This window comes from Pan troglodytes, chromosome 4 (assembly GCF_028858775.2).
Source record: "Pan troglodytes isolate AG18354 chromosome 4, NHGRI_mPanTro3-v2.0_pri, whole genome shotgun sequence".
Classification (NCBI taxonomy): domain Eukaryota; kingdom Metazoa; phylum Chordata; class Mammalia; order Primates; family Hominidae; genus Pan; species Pan troglodytes.
The window spans coordinates 35,004,847-35,023,740 of record NC_072402.2 but is presented as its reverse complement, the minus strand read 5'-3'; the positions used below and the strand labels follow the sequence as shown (position 1 = coordinate 35,023,740).

The 18,894-nt window shown below is 38.7% G+C and overlaps 1 protein-coding gene across 4 annotated transcripts in view; it reads left to right on the top strand.

The window, feature by feature from the left end:
• The window catches only part of RASGRF2 (Ras protein specific guanine nucleotide releasing factor 2), a 278,649-nt gene that overhangs the window by 77,134 nt on the left and 182,621 nt on the right, over positions 1-18,894 (top strand). For 3 of the 4 annotated variants that reach the window (XM_517672.9, XM_009448923.5, XM_009448924.5), the window contains exon 2: positions 8,485-8,591. In XM_517672.9, coding sequence (XP_517672.2) covers positions 8,485-8,591 — 107 coding nt within the window. Of the gene's footprint in view, positions 1-8,484; positions 8,592-18,894 lie in introns of those variants that run through there. The other variant, XM_016953054.4, reaches the window with a different exon arrangement.

Below are 18,894 nucleotides of genomic sequence, written 5' to 3'. Positions count from 1 at the left end.
CCGGCCAGCCGCCCCGGCAGGGAGGGAGGTGGGGGGGTCAGCCCCCCCACCCGGCCAGCTGTCCTGTCCGGGAGGGAGGTGGGGGGCTCAGCCCCCCGCCCGGCCAGCCGCTGCGTCCGGGAGGGAGGTGGGGGGGGTCAGCCCCCTGCCCGGCCAGCCGTCCTGTCCGGGAGGGAGGTGGGGGGTCAGCCCCCCGCCCGGCCAGCCACCTCGTCCGGGAGGTGAGGGGCGCCTCTGCCCCGGCCGCCCCTACTGGGAAGTGAGGAGCCCCTCTGCCCGGCCACCACCCCGTCTGGGAGGTGTACCCAACAGCTCATTGAGAGAACGGGCCATGATGACAATGGCGGTTTTGTGGAATAGAAAGAAGGGGGAAAGGTGGTGAAAAGATTGAGAAATCGGATGGTTGCCGTGTCTGTGTAGAAAGAGGTAGACATGGGAGACTTTTCATTTTGTTCTGTACTAAGAAAAATTCTTCTGCCTTGGGATCATGTTGATCTGTGACCTTGCCCCCAACCCTGTGCTCTCTGAAACATGTGCTATGTCCACTCAGGGTTGAATGGATTAAGGGTGGTGCAAGATGTGCTTTGTTAAACAGATGCTTGAAGGCAGCATGCTCGTTAAGAGTCATCACCACTCCCTAATCTCAAGTACCCAGGGACACAAACACTGCGGAAGGCCGCAGGGTCCTCTGCCTAGGAAAACCAGAGACCTTTGTTCACTTGTTTATCTGCTGACCTTCCCTCCACTATTGTCCTGTGACCCTGCCAGATCCCCCTCTGCGAGAAACACCCAAGAATGATCAATTAAAAAAAAAAAAAAAAAAAAGGGTGTTAACTTCAAAAGGCAACCCGGTGAGTGTTAAAAAATTAACACATTTAAGTCAGTAGCCAAAACATCACCCCCAGATCTGCGAACCTGAAATTGAACTGGTAGACTGAGCTGATTCTGGTGTGGATGCCAAAAAAGTCATCACTCAGCACTAATCTGGACCAGTGAAAATTTGCCCTTTCCTTGGGTTGGGAAAAAGAAGGATTTGGAGGACGGTGATGTTAGCAGGACATAAATGCATGAGACAGCCAGTTATAAATGCTCCTTTAGACCCTTCTAACCCCTTAAACATGCTTTAAAAGTGACTTCACAGCAGAGAATGTGTACTTTAGCTGGCTAACATAAAAATAAACCTCTTTCTATTAAAAGTGGAATTGTTTATTTGTGGAGAAAAAAAATAGACTGGCTAAGTTTATGCTAGATACAGCTGAATAGAGAATTGGTGAATTAGAAGAAAGTCTTAGATAATTCAATACAGTGAACAGAGAGATAAAGAAATGGAAAATACGAATGTAAAGGTGTTGTTAAGGCATGTAGACAGTGGATTGAAAGATTCAAACATACATCCTATGGGAGTTACAGAAAGAGAGAATAGGGGGCATGGCAAATTAGTAATATTTGAAGAGATTGTGGCTGAGAACTCAAGCACTGAATTCAAGAAGCTAGAACCGCAGAACAAATATCCAAATAACAGATGTAAAAAGGAATATGGAGAAGAAATTAATAAAACAGAAAAACAACAACAATAATCAAGAAGTCCTACTTATTTCAGAAGACATTTTTAGAATTACCATTTTTTTAAAAAGGCACAAATAATATTAAACGTGGAGAAAATGTACCAACAAATGTTATAAAGAAAATAATTTGAAAACTTAGATGAAAAGGATAATTTAGAGGCAAATGTTTTTCATTTTGGTCTTTTTTCTTTTCCTGGTACTTACCTTCATATTTTAAAATAATATGCTTATAGAGGTATTTCTTGGGTTATGAATTTTAAATATTTCCTGGTGAATTGTTATAGTCATTGCAGATTTAGCTCTATTTTCCTCCTGCCATCTTCTTACCTTCTGCCTCCCACTCTCCTGTTCTGTATATATAATTATATCAATAATTTTGGTAAAATCAGTAATTTTGATTAACACTATGATGGAAATATTGTTATTAATTAATTGTTATTAACACTATCATTGGAAATATTGTTTACTGCATAGCCAAATAATATACACTATTTTTACTTTTACTTTTCTAGATAAGTTTATGTTTTCTTCCTGGAATTAATAATTGCCACCCCCCACATCCAATTTGCTTAGTTTTCTATTTGTATGTCCTTATTTTTTGATAAATATTTTAATATATCTGTGCCACTCTTAACTATAATTTTTTCACCAAATACTTAAGGACATTGTATACCTATTCCAGATATTTTATCAATTTTTTTTAATCCCTAGTGGCTTCCTTTCTAGATACTCCCATCTTGTCCAAATTGGGCTGATTTCTATCTGGATCTTCTGTACAGCTGTCATTCAGAGATTTTCCTATGTTACATTCCTGTGTTGGAACCATAGTTTCCTGAGCCCTCTGTATTTCTATTTCTTAGTTAATCCCTTTATTTGCAAAAGAATACATACAAGGACTTCCTTAGGAAGGGATTTGTATTAGTTCGTTCTCATGCTGCTAATAAAGACATACCTGAGACTGGGTAATTTACAAAGAAAGGAGATTTAATGGACTCACAGTTCCATGTGTCTGGGGTAGCCTCACAATCATGGCAGAAGATGAAGGAAGAGCAAAGGGATGTCTTACATAGCAGTCACAAAGGAGAGAGCTTGTGCGGCAACTCCCATTTACAAAACTAGCAGATCTCATGAGAATTATTCACTATCATGAGAACAGTATGGGAGAAGCCACCCCCATGATTCAATTATCTCTCACCAGGTCCACACAACACATGAGAATTATGGAAGCTTACAATTCAAGATGAGATTTGGGTGGGGACACAGCCAAACCATATCAGGATTCTACAAGGAATATTTTTCAAACTGTTAAAAATATGTATTCTGCCCTAATACTTGATTGGTAGTTTAGTTGAATATAGAATTCTATGTTGAATATATTTTTTCCTCATGATATTAAAGGTGTTGCTCTACTTTCTTCCAGCAACTTCAATGCTATCCTAATTTCACATCCTTTTTATGTGGCTTCTTTATTTTCTGTCTCTCTCTGGAAGATTGTAGGATCCTCTTTTTGTCAGTCCTCTTCTGAAATTTCATGATGATGTCCCTTTGTGTGGATCTTTAGTTATTTGTTTTAAATTTATTACACAATGTTAAGATACAAATATAAAGAAAGTTTAATATTTGTGTACTTTCACTCAACCTGGGATATAAAAAGATCAATACAAAATTGTTTATGTGAAATGATTGAGAGAAAGAGATTACAAATGAGGCAAAAAATGTTAAAAGGTGCACGTAGGTGAAGTCTTTATTGTGCTCTCGGAACATTTTTGAAGATTAAAAAAAGTCAAAATAAAAAGGTTTTTTTTAAGAAGAAAAATTCAGTTGAAATCCCATGTACCCCTCCTTGAAACCTCTTGCTATCCTTTCTCCCCTAGAGAAACCCATTATCTTCAGTTTAATGTTTATGTTTCCTTGTACTTCTTTATATTTTTCTAACTATATACATATCTAAAACTAAATAGCTTGATATGCATAGTTTTAAGCCTTATGGAAATGATATCATACTGTATATAGTCAGAAACATTTTTTGCTCAACATTGAGTTGGTTCATCTATGCTGTTCCTTGTAGCTCTAATTATTCATTTTAATTGCTTTATGATATATTATTATACAGATATGCCTTGTAGTATTTATCCTTTCTCCTGTTGGTGGACATTTAGATTGATTCCAGTTTTTTTGTAATTATAAAATGTGAATATGTTTACTTGTACCAATATGTGATTGTTTCTTTATGGTATATGTGGAGGAGTGATATTGCTAAGGCGAGAGGATATGTGCATCATCAGCTTTGCCAGGTTTTGTCAAATTGCTTTCCAAAGGGCTTGTGCCAATTTGTGCAGCCATAGTATATAATTCTTTCCAGTGCTGTCTCCTTGTCAACAGTATTGTCAGGTGTTTTAATTTCTGTCCATCTAATGGGAATGAACTGGTTTTTTTTTCAGTTTTCATTTCCCTGATTATGAGTACAATTAAATGTCTTTTAAAATTTATTAATCATTTCTGTCTCATCGTCTGGGTATGGTGTGTTCATATCCTTTGCCTGTATTTATATTGAGTTTTAAAAAAATATTGATTTGTAAATATTTGCTTTTTTTTTTTTTTTTTTTGTAGAGATGGGGTCTCTCTATGTTGCCTAGGCTGAAGTGCAGTGGTGGAACCATGGCAAACTGCAGTCTCAAACTCTTGGCCTCAAGCAGTCCTCCTGCCTCAGCCTCCCAGGCAGCTGAGACCACAGGTGCATGCCACCATATCTGGCTAATTTTTAAATTTTCTGTAGAGATGGGGCTTTGCCATGTAGCCCAGGCTGGTCTCAAGCTCCTGGACTCAAGCAGTCCTCCTGCCTTGGCGCCTCAAATTGCTGGGATTACAAGCATGAGCCCCTGTGCCCGGCCTATATTCTTGACACTAATTTTTTTCAGTAAAATGTGTTGCAAGTATGTCTTTCAAATCTGTGGCTTGTCTTTTCACTTTTATGGGTATCATTTGTTGTATAAAAGTTTTACATTTTAATGCAATCAACATTTTCAATCTTTTTTTATGATTTGGGCTTTGTGTCTTGTTTAACAAATACTTTTCCATCCCAAGATCATAAAGACATTCTCTTATATTACTTTCTAAAAGTTTTAAAGTTTTACTTTTACCAGGATTTGACTCTTCCTTAGAATTAGATAATAAAATTTTTCTCCTTAGCCTATTCATATGGTAAGTTATATTAAAAGATTTCCTAGTATTTTACTGTATTTTGATTTTTCCAACTTTCTGATAGGCTTAAAATTATTTCAAAAATATGTTTTAAAATTGAGTTACTGTAAAAGTGATTTAAAAGGGATATGCCTAAAATATAAAAAGAGAACATTAAAAATAAAGTGATAGAAGAGACATAATAAGTAAACACTAACCAAAAGACAAAATTAGACTATGATGCCAAATGTATAATTTGGGCTAAAGAGGGCCACTATATCAATAAAATATTTAATTCATTAGAAAGTGTAGCAGGTCTAAACTTGTCCACACCCAATAATCTATATTATGCATTAAAACATGTAAAACAAAAACTGACAGAACAAATGGAAAAAAATGTAAAGTGCCCCATTACATTGGATTTTAAACTGGCTCTCATTAATATAAACATCAATCAAAAAAGAAAAAACAATATAGAGCATATGCATCTTTCAACTTATGAACTATATAGACCTTTATACATAAAAGTAATACAACCATAGAGGTTGTAAATATTAGTAAATCCATTAATATAACTTACCATATGTATAGGCTAAGAAGAAAAACCACATGATTATATTTATTAATGATATTATCCTTTTTATACAAATTGCTTATATTTTTCCCACATGTCTTTATGCATTGCTTACAGTAGTTTTGTTATGCAGAAGTGTTTTATTTTTGTGTAATCAAATCATTAGTCTTAATGCTTCCGGATTTCGAGTCCTAGTTAGGACAGTTTGTCCTATTCAGAGGTATAGTGTCATTCACTCATTTAAAAAAATACTAATATGGCTTAATTTTTTTTTACATTAACTTTTTTGTTTGTTTGTTTTGAGACAGGGTCTTGCTCTGTTGCCCAGGCTAGACTGCAGTGGCCCAATTACTGCTCACTGCACCCTGCAGCCTTGACTTCCTGGGCTCAAGCAATCCTTCCACCTCAGCCTCCTGAGTAGCTGGGACTATAGGCATATGCCACCATGCCTAGCCAATGTTTTCATTTTTATTTTTGTAGAAACAGGGTTTCATTATATTTCCCAGGATGATCTCAAACTCCTGGGCTCAAGCGATCCTCCTGTCTCAGCCTCCAAAAGTGGTGCGATTACAGGTGTGAGCCACCATGCTTAATTTATTTTTTTAAATGACTTGATACTATTCCTCAATTAGGGAAATGGAATTGTTGGGAAATAAGCAGAAGAGGAATAAGATACTTTATAATGTCTTACTACTACTGATAGTAATATTATAACTAGTATTTGATATTGTTGTAATAATTATCAATACAATAGAGCATTAACGTTTCTGATGCATTTGGAAATCATCCTGGTGTATGGTAGATATGGGGGAGAGTTTTTCTAGTCTCTGTTACACGCAGGTGGTAACGCTTCATATGTCCTGATGTTATGCATGGATCTTAGCTCCAACTTGGTGCCCTGCACAGGGCCAAGACCATGGGGGCCAAGGCCCCCACCCCCTTGGATGTTAGAACCTTGGTTCCTGTGCTTTTTGCTATGGCTTTGCCTCTCATTTTTGTTTCTACACCTGAGGATTCCTTTTTTCTCCCCCTGCTTTAGCTTGATGTATGTTTCACCCAGTTTGGGATTTTCCCTCAGCTTGGTTTACTGCTTTGCCATACTTTGGTTCACAGTGGTTAGGAACTTGGAGAGGACATATCCTAAGGGGCTTGGAAATAAAATGGGGTAGAGATGAGCATTAACTCTGGAAGCACTATTAGTTTTTCCGGATCTAGTGCCTTTTTTTAAAGCATTTTGAAACTTTATAGGCTAGAGCATATCTTCAGATAGCCCAGGTGTTCAATTACGACTTAAAAATGTCTGAGATTGGCCAGGCACAGCGGCTCACGCCTGTAATCCCAGCACTTTGGGAGGCTGAGGTGGGCAGATCACCAGGTCAGAAGTTCAAGACCAGCCTGACCAACATGGTGAAACTTCGTCTCTACCAAAAATACAAAAAGTAGCCAGGCGTGGTGGCACATGCCTGTAATCCTAGCTACTCAGGAGGCTGAGGCAGGAGAATCACTTGAACCAGGGAGATGGAGGTTGCAGTGAGCCAAGATCACACCACTGCACTCCAGCCTGAGAGACAGAGCAAGACTCCATCTCAAAAAAAAAAAAAAAAAAAAAAAAAATCTGAGATTGTACTGACTGATCGTGATCTATTGGGTGTACTGTTATTCGTGAATATTGTCGAAGGGCAATGCATCTTCAACTCAAGACATCTGTCACTTTGTCTAATTCAAAGCACACTCTAAACTCAATATACATATATATTTCTGCGTATTTGACATGAGAATTCTCCACATCTTAACATAGATTATTCCAAGCTGATTGTAAAAAATTTCTGTTTTAGAACTGTGATCTGAGGACTCTGCTTGTTGTAAAGTTCCCCATTCCATGTCTGTCTTTGCTGGAACATGGAGTGGGTTAGTAAACTAGCATGAGTTTGGGAGTCTTTGAATCTTGGTTATATGATTATCTCTGTTGTGGAATCCTGAGAAGCCATTTACAAATTTTTATCTTCGTATTTATAGTATAAAATTGTCCCTTTTTTGGTGCACAGTTCTATGAATGTAAACACATGCTTGGATTTGCGTAACCTCCATAATCAGTATGCAGCACCATTTTATCACTGCGTAAGCTCCCTCATGCGATTCCTTTATGGTCACACACTCCCACCCCTGACCTCCAGAAACCCCTGATCTGTTCTCTATCCCTATTTTACGAATATCACACAACAAGAATCATATATAGTATGTAACCTTTTGAGACTGACTTTTCTATTCAACCTGATGCTTTTGCTCCATGTTGTTGCTTTTATCAAGAATTCTTTTTTTATTGCTGAGTAGTATTCCATTGTTTGGATGAATTGCATTTATTTATTCACTCACCGATTAAAGGATATTTAGGTTGTTTCCAGTTTTTGGTGATTATGAATAAGGCTTATATGAGAGAAATTATTTTACCCATGATAAATGCCAGTCTTTTCCCTACTTGAGCCCAGTTCCTTTCATCCAACAATAACTTACGTTACACCTCTACCAAAAGAAATTCTGATCACATCTTGACCCCTAGGATGGCAATTACATTTCCTTTCCCATGTCAAGTATGCATTCTGGAATACTGTGTTGAACAGAATTGCAAGGCTACCTCTGGGAAAACAGGGGTATAAGCAATTGATGACATCTGCTAGGGTTGCAGAAGAGGCAAATGGCAGCAATTGGACTGCATAATTGTAGGCATATTGCTTCCCAGAATGGAGAATAGATATAGAATATAACAGATAATAAAATTAGCTAGTGCAGTGATGTAGACTTCTGCATCCCTGCAGCTTTATCACACCACAAAAAAGGAAAACCTTTTGGAAAATATCATATTACCTTTCATTTATCTGCATAGCCGAACTTGTGCAATATTCTTTTTTGTACATTATAGAAAGGTACATTAAAGGAGTGTTAAGGGTTGACCCTTACTGAGGCGTGTTAAGATGCAGTCTGTGGTATCATCTAGGTGCAGAGTCATTGCCAGCTGGACCCAGAGTGAAATGTTACATTTTGAAATAAAATTTGCATAAGCACTGTTGCATTTTGTAAATATATACCCTTTGTAGTCAAATACTGTGTTATTATGCTGTTGTGCTTGAAAAATAGAGCTAAATTTTTTGTGTTTTTTTTTCTTTCCAGTATTACTTTACTGTTCTTTTTGGCCATGAAGGTCAGAAGCCACTGGAGCTGCGCTGTGAGGAGGAGCAGGATGGTAAAGAGTGGATGGAGGCCATTCACCAAGCCAGGTATAGGCTCAGTCTTCCTGTGTAGTACTTGATTGTCTGGGACCTGCTTTGGGGTTATCACTGTTGGTGGTAGTTTTGGAAGAACTTGCAACTCTAAGATGAGTTTTCTCCTGGTACCTGTTCCTTAGTCATGTGTGAGATCATTATTTCCATGGCTACATTCCAGCTAAAGATTAATGGTAATAGATACAATGATAATAATAAGTAGTAGTAGTAGTCACTTTTGTGGATTTCTTCCTATGTGCCAAGCACTATTATATGTGCTTTTCAATTACAGAATGTATTGAATGTATTGACTCACTTACTCTGTCAACAATTGGCAAGAGGGGCATTATAACTCCCCCCTGTCTGCAGATAAGGAAACTGAGGTCTGGAAAGTTAGTTTTCCTGCCTGAGGTCACACAGCTAGTAAGCCACAGAGCTGGGATATGGCCCTAGCCTAGCCTACATTTGTAAACCCTGCTCTGTGCATCTCGGTTATCAAAAGAAGGGGATGACATCCTCTATTTAAAGAAATAGAACACTGTGATTTCGCTTCCCCCTAAGAAACATCAGGAAGGTGGAAATGTGTGTACAGGGTCTTAAACGGGAACTAGAAATCTGAAAGAGATACAAGGCAGGTCCCTCTCTCTTATTTTCCTATTCAATCCCTAAACCTGGTTCAGTTTTGTTTCCCATGGCTCTCAAGCTCTTGCTTTTTGCCTGTCCACTCCCTAATCCAGGCTGTTGCTCCACTACTCCCTGCTCTCTTGTCTTGCTCATCTCTTGGGTATTTTGGGGCAACACTCTAGCTGTGGCATGCTTTCTTTTTCTTCACCTGATGAGCATTCCCTTCTCCATCTGTCTGTTCCTCCCTCTACCACTCCCGCCCTGAGACATCTCCCTGCAAGTCAGCCCTCACTGGCGCCCTCTTCAAATGGCTGCAGCACTTGCATTGTGTACTGCACATGGGCGATTTAGCAATTCTGGTTATCATTACTTTTTTAATATAGTGAATGTGTTAGATTTCTGTTTCCTGAGTGGGATTGTATACACCTTGAGAATGAGGAGAGAGATTGGGGCACATTCATGTCTGAGTGAAGCGCATTGCTAATTATGTAGTAGGTGATCAGGAGATTTCTTCAGTTTGATTGTAAGAATGAGGCATTTAGGCTGGGCACAGTGGCTCATGCCTGTAATCCCAGCACTTTGGGAGGCTGAAGTGGGCAGATCACCTGAGGCCAGGAGTTTGAGACCAGCCTGGCCAACATGGTGAAACCCCGTCTCTACTAAAAATATAAAAATTAGCCGGGCATGGTGGCACACGCCTGTAGTCCTGGCTACTTGGGAGGCTGAGGCGGGAGAATTGCTCAAACCTGGGAGTTGGAGGATACAGTGAGCCAAGATCACACCACTGCACTCCAGTCTGGGGGAGAGAGCAAGACTCCATCTAAAAAAAAACACACACACAATGAGGTATTTATTCTGAGTGAGTTCAGGCTGTTCTTTGAACCCTTGACGCTTTCTCTGAAAGTCTGCCCTCCCCTTCCCTCTCCTCACCTCTATTCTCCCCACCCTCTTCAGCTACTTATATTTACCACCTTCTCTGACAAGCAGTATGCCAAGTGTTTTATGTACTTATCTTTTTTTATTCTTCACAATAAGCTAATAGGATATTATTACCCCCATTTTACAGAGGAGAAAACAAAAATTTGTGACAGGCAGATTGGCCAAGTTCTAACACAAAGTTGTTAAGCTGCAGATCTGGGATTCAAACCCAAGTTGAATTGGGTTTGGACTTCAGAACCTTTAGCTAATGTTCAATATTGTACTTATCTTCGTTATCCTCTTTATCACTACAGTCTTTTCTTGTTCTATTTTTTTTTTCTTTTCCTCATTCAAAGACGAAAGTAGATTAATGTGAGACTAGGGTTGAGAGTAGAAGATGTTATTTGCAAAAGATTTCAGTTCCTTTTCTTTCTCTGAGATGCATGGGGCTGGCAACTAAGTGCTGCTCTCCATGTGGACCCCAGGAGAGCTTGCCACGAGTCATCATGACCCCGGCACATGGTTCAGCCGTCCTTGCTCTTGGTGCTCTCTGTTTGAGGGTTTTGATCCAGACTTAGGACTAATGCAGAATGACTTGCTGTAGAAAGAAAGTCAGGCCTTCAAAGATGAAAGAAGCATCAAGCTGGCAAGGTAGAGCCCTTGGGTCATTTCCAGACACAATCTTTTCCTTTCTACAATCTCTATTCCTTTCTACCTAGGAGTTAAAATACATAATTTAAAACATGCCTGTTTTCCTATCTTTTTCATTCCAGGAGAGCAGGCACCATCAGTAGCCCAAATGCCTTTGTAGTTGTCAAGCAAATATCTTGGTGAACCAAACACAAATAATGCAAATTGCTTTAAAGATGATTAGATTCCAAGTAAGAAATCTTTTTTTCTGTCCCAGGAATGCATTTTGTCATCTACAGGAAACTGAGTCAGTAATTATTTGGTGGTGTTTGACATACAGTCAAAACCAGGGCATGTGTGATCTTGTCAGGAGACAGACTTTAGAAACCACTTAAGTGGTTTAGATGATACAATGGTGAAAATTCTTTTCTTTTTAGATTTGAAGATTTGGTTAATAATTGACTTTTTTCCTTGATGTTTTGACTTTTTGGTCTATTAGGTTTGCTTTTCCCTTGACTTGAGACCTAGGACTGGGTTCTTTGATAATTTCTTTTAATCTGACTGCTTTATACTGTGTTTTTATATTTTCTGTTTTGCATTGAGATATTTCTTAAATTTTTGTTTTCTAAATCAGGGAAGAAAACTTTTTGATCTAAGCTTGATTAAGTTGAGTTTTTGGTTTAAACTTGAATCTGCAAAATTCACCTTGATTGTGTTCATGTATGAACAAAGCCGGAAAGTTAATGAAGCTGATTCAGAGCAAGAATTGATCAGCCATTTTTGCTTGGCATTGTAATAAAACACAATTAATTAATTGTGGTTGGTTGACTTAACATTTCACCCTCGAAAGACAGTCTGATGGCATTAATTCAGTACTGCTGCCTTTCTAATATAAAAGTTTTAAATACTCAATATTTATGGTTTTATTGATCCTTTTTTAAAAAATCAAAACTTTTGATTAGTTTAGCATGAGATGTTCTTTTCTGAGCTACAAATCCTCCTGTAGATGCCACTTAGATACAAAGACTGCTCAGAACCCCTTCTCTCATTTACTTTTGTTTTCCTGGGATGGCTTTTCAGTACCAGCCTGGGTGTGCTGTCTTTGTGTGCTATGAAAATCACATTGTTCTGTTGGCTTTCATATCTCAGAGCAGAATCTACTTGCCCCATGTTGCCTTCAGAGAATCTTAGGGTCATTTTCTGGGATGTCCCATTGCATGTTTTCTCCTTTAGATCTGGCCCAGAAAAAAAAATCATTTTGGAATTAACATTTTTCATTTTGAAGCTTTGACCAGTCCAAGAAGCTCATTTTAATGTTTTGCTTACCATTGGCCAATACTGTATTTCTAGAACACGGGCGCATTTAGGATATCATTTTACCACATGTTATGGCACTAGTTCAGGGGACGCTGCTACCGAGACCCAGTCTTGTTTTTGTCTGGTTGAGTTGAGGCCAGAGCCTTTTCATAGTAGTTAAGTCTATGCTTATTTTATGTGGTTGCTACTTGAGTATGGAACTCTGGACATAAAAAATAACCTGATATTTCTTCTTTGTTTTCTTGTCCATATGTGTCCATCATGGTTGATTTAGTTGTAGACACTAGGACAATCAAAAACTGACCTGGTTGATTGTGAGTCCTTAGGGCTTGTTAGCTGAAAAGACAACTTTTCAATGTTTCATCTGCTAGAACATGGACCAAGCAAAGTATCAGCGGTTAGGAGATAGTCATGGCCTGGACGTGGATCCAGTTGTATATCTTCCAAGGGTCTTCCCATCCTTGACTAAGCCTAATACGCACAGGACCTAGACTATGACATTTGGGAAGAAACGAGGAAGGTTCTCCAGAGATGTAGGGGGTAGACTTCAAGGGACTTTGTGACTATCTGGATTTGAGCAGTATTAGACTAGGGTGGCATCTAACACATCTCTCAGGCCCCTAGCTTGGACGGTGTCACTCACTGGGAGAAGAAATGATGAATGAGGACAGGTTTGTGGGCAAAGATGATGAGCATTGGCCAGGAAACGTTGGGCAATTTCTGCTGGAAATTGGAAGAGTATGATTATCGCTGGGAAAGGAAGGAAACTGAGATACTGAATTGATCCCTTGGCGTGTGGGGTATGAGAGAATGAGTATCCAGGGGGCTGATAGAGAAGTAAGGTGTATCCTGAGGAGAGAGGAGAGTTTGGGTTTCTACCAAGGTGGAGGGATTGGGAAAACAGATATTGGGAATGTTGAGCCTAGCACAGAGCACTGTTGAATGTGTGTAGCTTTGCACCCCCTGCAGATGGCTTGTGTGTCCTGTGTTTGAAACTGTCCCACTATCTTTTGCCCGCTTTCTGATTTCTTCAGCTGAACCTGCTCAAATCTCCACCTCGATTCTCTTCCCTCCCCTCAGGGTGTATCTTGTGCAGGCAGATCACAGGTTTTCCTTTAAGGGCAGAGCATACAAAAGGAAAAAAGAATTACAAAAAGATATGTTTCCACTCCATAAAGCTCACGGTCAGATGGTGTTTGGCAAGGGCCTGACCTAACCCTTTGTTTCACCCTGTCAGTCTCCAACTTGACAAGCAGAGAGACTTTATCTTCCAGTTAAACCTTTCAATTAAGCCTTATTCTCTTTTCCAGTAAAGAAAGCTGTAATGCAGCCTCTTGGATCTGTTTTTAATGTTTAGTCTTTTTGATTACATGTGTCTGAGACAGCTGTTGTTCATTCTCTCTCTCCCTTAAAATACACACACATGCACACACACACAGTGTGGTAGCTGCACCAAACACCCAGCACCTAATGCTTGTGGCCTCATCCTTGGAAAAAGGCTTAATTTGCAGCAAGGTATGTAGTATAAAAATCTGTACAGCACTAAAGGCTGCTGTGTATATCATATCCTCCCCTTAAAGTCAGCCCTTTAGAGAATGCACACAGAGAGAAATCCCTCACAAATCAGAGAAGAGTGATGACATAGAAAAGCTGAAAATGTTTCATGTGTCACAGCAACATCACAAGACTAGAAAAATTAGAGATGGGCAGTGATGTTATAGCCTAAAGCAATCCAACACCATAATTTGTATTCTTCCTGTAACAGTAAAACTGTCACTACTTTAAAGATGAAAATGTGGATTTTGTTCATTTAAGGTATTATTATTATTATTTGCTAAGAAATTCTGTCAGGGCTTTGCCTTCATATTTGCCACAATGAAAGATACTTCAACATTTTTTTTTCTTTTACAGCCTACAAAGTGCAACATGAAAGAGAAGGGATACTACTAAACTACTAAACTGTGAAATATTTCACTTGATTTGATGGTTACAATTGTTTTCTATAGGGAAAAGTCGGGCTTGAATTTTCTTATTTTAATACTTTGTTAATACTTTCGTCAGCTGTCTTTCCAACTTCTCAGTGTTTTTGTTTCAAGTGCATGTCTTGCACATTTAGCATCCAGCTGACAAGGCAGTCAGACCTTCTGCCTACACTCACCGGGCAGGTGCCCCGTCCTCATGCGCACACCATCTCACCTGCAGGAGGGAGCCATCCTCATGATTCTCTTTACCTGCTCCAGGAGAACCATCCCCGGTTCAAGACAAATTTCTACTTTGAGATCTCTCTCTGATTTCTTGCTCCATTACTTATTCCATTTCTCTCTTATATTTCCAGTCTGTTTACTCCTCGCTCCTTACCTTTTTTTCCTGTATTTTTTGGATCTCCTAAAAATCTCTCCTGTCTTATAAGAGAAATGAAAGCCTTTTCTTGGCACTGAATACTCCTCTAGCTACTGTCTTCTCTTGCACATGCAGCCCGGCTTCTTGAAGAAATGGTTCGGTTGCTCTCCTAGGCACGCAGCTCTTCCTCTCTCCAGCTCTTCCTGGTGGGTTTTGTCCCTACTCTACTGTAACTGTTGTCACCTGGGTCAACAATGAATTTCCAAAGCTTTTCTTTCCTTATATAACTTCAACTTTCTGTTCATATTTAATACTTACTTTTGAATTACACCAGTAATACATAAAAGCAAGTTCCCTAAAAAAAAAAAAGAAAAGAAAATTCAGACAATACAAAAGTAAAAAGTTATAGTTCCACCCCCTCCCCCTTTATTTCCCCAAGCCCATTTACTTCCTCAGAAGTATTTACTGGTAACAGTTTGGAGTGCATACTTCCAGATTTTTCTGTATATTTGCATATGGATAGATAGGTAGAATGATATAATTACAGACTTTTTATTTGCTATTCACATTATTCACCATCTTTTTATGCTAATTTGGAGGGTTTCTTTTAACATTAGTTTATAGGGATCTAAGTCTTATCTCGAAATTTTCATTCCTTTTGTTTACGATGTCTCTCCCTCCTGATTCTCCCTTTACTCCTTTGACAATTTCTTCTTGTCCTATTTCACTACTCCTTGTGTTCTGTCCCTTTCTTTACTGTGGCTGCTGTGTAGGGCTTTGCTTTTGCTCTTCCTGTCTCGTCACTTGGATCCATTCCCCAGACTTAGGTCGTGTAGATAGAGCTGCTTTTTCTCAATACTTCCTCTGCTAAATACCATGCTATGTGCATGATATCTCATGAAGTAGCTGGCACTATCCCCAGGAAATCTGAGTATTGGAGAGATGAAATGACCTCCTGAGGGCCACCAGTCTAGTAAACGATAGAGCTGGAATCAAGTCCTGGGCAGGCTGACTCCAAAGCCTATGCACTTAACCACAAAGATATATAGCCTCCATTATATGTAGAAATTCACCAACATGTATTTTTCTATATTGAACTATCTATATATCATCTCTCCCTGGGTGCTCAGAATTACTTGATACTAAGCAAGACAAACCCAAACTCATGTATTTCTCTAGGCAGCTTCATGTTCCTTTCCTGGATAGGAATGTAAGGCATACTCTCCTGTACACTCAGTCACTCAAACCAGCAGGATATCACCCCTGACCCCAGCCTAACTGCTCACTCCAGTCACCACTTGTGGATTCTACCCCAGAACATCACTGGTCTGCGTTTCTCCACGTCTGCAGCATTGCCCTGGTGCAGGCCATCAACACTGATTGCCTGGACTATTGCTCTGCCACCTCGCCTGTCTCTTCCAGGTCGGCTTCCTTCCCATCGATTCTCTACAGTTACTAGAGTGCCCTTTCTAAGCAAACATCTGATCTGCTGAAGGAATTCCGGGGTTCCCAGTTGCTTTTAGTTATTATAATTCAATTTACTTCTTATTGTAGAAAATTTTAAATATATACAGAGAAAGAGAGATAACAGTCCTCCATGTTGCTTTAAGAAGAGAAACTATTCATTATTTCACTGATATTTATTGCTTCCCTACCCAATGCTAGGCTTTGCTCTGAGTTCTGGGATGGAGTGAGCCAGTCCAAGCGAGGCCCCTCTGAGCTGACCTCTGCGAACTCCTCGTGCCACCCCTCCCCTTATGTCCTGGGCTCCAGCTGGAGCCACCACATACAGGAATTTTAATGTGTGGGAAAGTCTCTTCCAGTCTGACTTACACCACCACATCTTTCAGGATGGAGCTCTTAGCAGCTTGCATCTTTCCTGGTCCTCTTCCTCTGCCAGCAGGAAGGCCTGACCATTCCCTTCTTTGAGCCCTCACTGTAACTTCTTATTTCGCTCGAAGCACCTAAGAGATTATTGCATTGATTTGTTTATGTGTCTGTATCTCTCTGTCAACCTGAATTCCTTCAAAGCAAATTGTGTACTACTCATCTTTTGTGCCCTGCCCCAGTACAGTGCCAAATTGCTTTTCAGAAATGCATGTACTGATTTAATCTCCCTCCATTAGGGCAGAAGAAAGCTGGAATCATTTTTTAAAATCTTTACTATATCAGTGGGTTAAAAATGATATATTAGTATAATAAGCATTTTCTTGATTATTGATAAGATTGTGTTTTGCTATCACTAATATCTGTCTATATTTACTATATAAATTATCATCTCATGTCCTTTTCCCATTTTTTGGTATTGGTGTTTTTCTAGAAGTTTTTAAATAAGCTCTTTGTATGACAAAAATATATTCATCTTTTATGTTTGTTCAAATCACCCTGCATCATTTTTTTGTCTTGTAGTTATACCTATGGGATTTTTTTGACATTAGAGTTTTTGAATTAAAATGCAATCAAAGTATATTACTTTTGGGGGGAAGTTGTTCTATTGCTTTTTAAAAATATTTTTTAAAATCAAGATATACTTCATATACCATGAAGTTTATCATTTTAAAGTGTATAATTCAGTGCTTTTCTAGTACAGTCACAAGGTTGTACAACCATCACCACTAATTTCGGAGCATTTTCAACACCACAGAAGAAACCCCATATCCGATAGCTGTCACTCTCAATTCCCCACTTCCCCTAGCTCTAGCCAACCACTAATCTCCTTCCTGTGTTTATGGATTTGCTCATTCTGGACATTTCATATAGATGGAATCCTACAAACATTTTGTGTCTGATTTCTTTCACTTAGCATAATGTTTCCAAGCTTCGTCAATGTTGTAGCATATATTAGTACTTCATTCCTTTTAATGGCTGAATTCTATTCCACTGTATGGATATACCACATTTTATTTATCTACTCAGTTGATGGCCATTTAGGTTGTTCCCACTTTTTGCTAGTATGAATAATGTTGCTATGAATATTTGTGTGCATTTGTACATGAACATATGTTATCAACTCTCTTGGGTATATGACCAGGAGTGGAATTGCCAGGTCATTTGGTAACTCTATGTTTAACTTTTTGAGGAGATGCCAAACTGTTTTCTACAGTGGCTGCACCATTTTACATTCCCACCAGCAACGTATTGAGGGTGCCAGTTTCTTCACATCCTTACCAACACTTATTTTCGTTGCTTTTTTGCTTAGAGTCTTTATACGTTCTCATATATAAACCCCTTTAATCTATTCTTGTTGAATTAATATAGTTGTATATGTATTCTTGCTAGAGAATTTTCTGTGATGATAAAGATAATTCTACCAATACCTGCTTGTGCACATGGAACAGAAAGTCTCAGTGTTAGGAAAGAATCATTAATGTCTATTGTGATATAAAACATTTTCTTCAGCTTCATAATATAGTACTATAAAAGATATTTACTTTTAGAAGCACTCCTTAAAATTTCTCTGTTCCAAGGTAATAATTTTACCATTAGTGATGTTCTGTTGTATTTCCTAGTAAAAATATTTTGCCCGCTTTTATATTTAATTGTGCTTTAGAAAGGATTATCGACAACTTTCCACATGTCCCAAAGTTTAGTGAAATGTTTAAGTAATGAACTGTGACTGTGAACAGGAAAGAAGGAGCAATGTTTAGAAGAGGGGTTTTTAGTCTTTAATTTTTGTTCCTCTTTTTGATCTCTCTTAACTAAGATGCTTGTGTTTCCATTTACTGTAGAGCAGACAGCTTAGGAGGGAAGAGCCTGTCAGTAGAGAGAAGACATTGGTGGAGGTGACAGTGTTAGGACCTCATGTTAATGTGATATCTAAAAAATATTAATTAGCCAATGAAGTGGAGATACTGACAGGAGAGAACTTGAGAACCAGAAACAGTATGTGACAGTAATGCTGAAGGGGTGTGAGTAAAGATAGAGAAACTGGCCTTGCTTAGGTAAGGTCAAAGCAAATGTTGCTTTGATAGGGGCTGTACTATTGTCATCCATGCTTGGATTTTCTCCACTCCCAAAGGCATCATGATTCTCCTGACATGAGGAACGCTGATTCCAAACAGTTTTCTGGATAAAATTTAGCATAACCCTGGAGATAGGTGGAGTTTTTCTTTCTTTCTTTTTTTTATTCTAAGTAGTCTTTATTCTCTGTGCACATATATACAAACAAACCACAGAGATATCTCTCCCCATAAATTAGATTCTTAAGTGACTTTTACATTAAACAAATATTAAGAAAGTATGATAATTACTTGAGTTGTGTTAAATTCTTCCTTTAATTAAGAAATAAAGCCCACAATGGATAAGATAATTCTTTTCTTTTTTTTAATTATACTTTAAGTTCTAGGGTACATGTGCACAACCTGCAGGTTTGTTACACATGTATACATGTGCCATGTTGGTGTGCTGCACCCATTAACTCATCATTTACATTAGGTATATCTCCTAATGTTTTCCCTCCCCCCTCCCCCCACCCCATGACAGGCCCCAG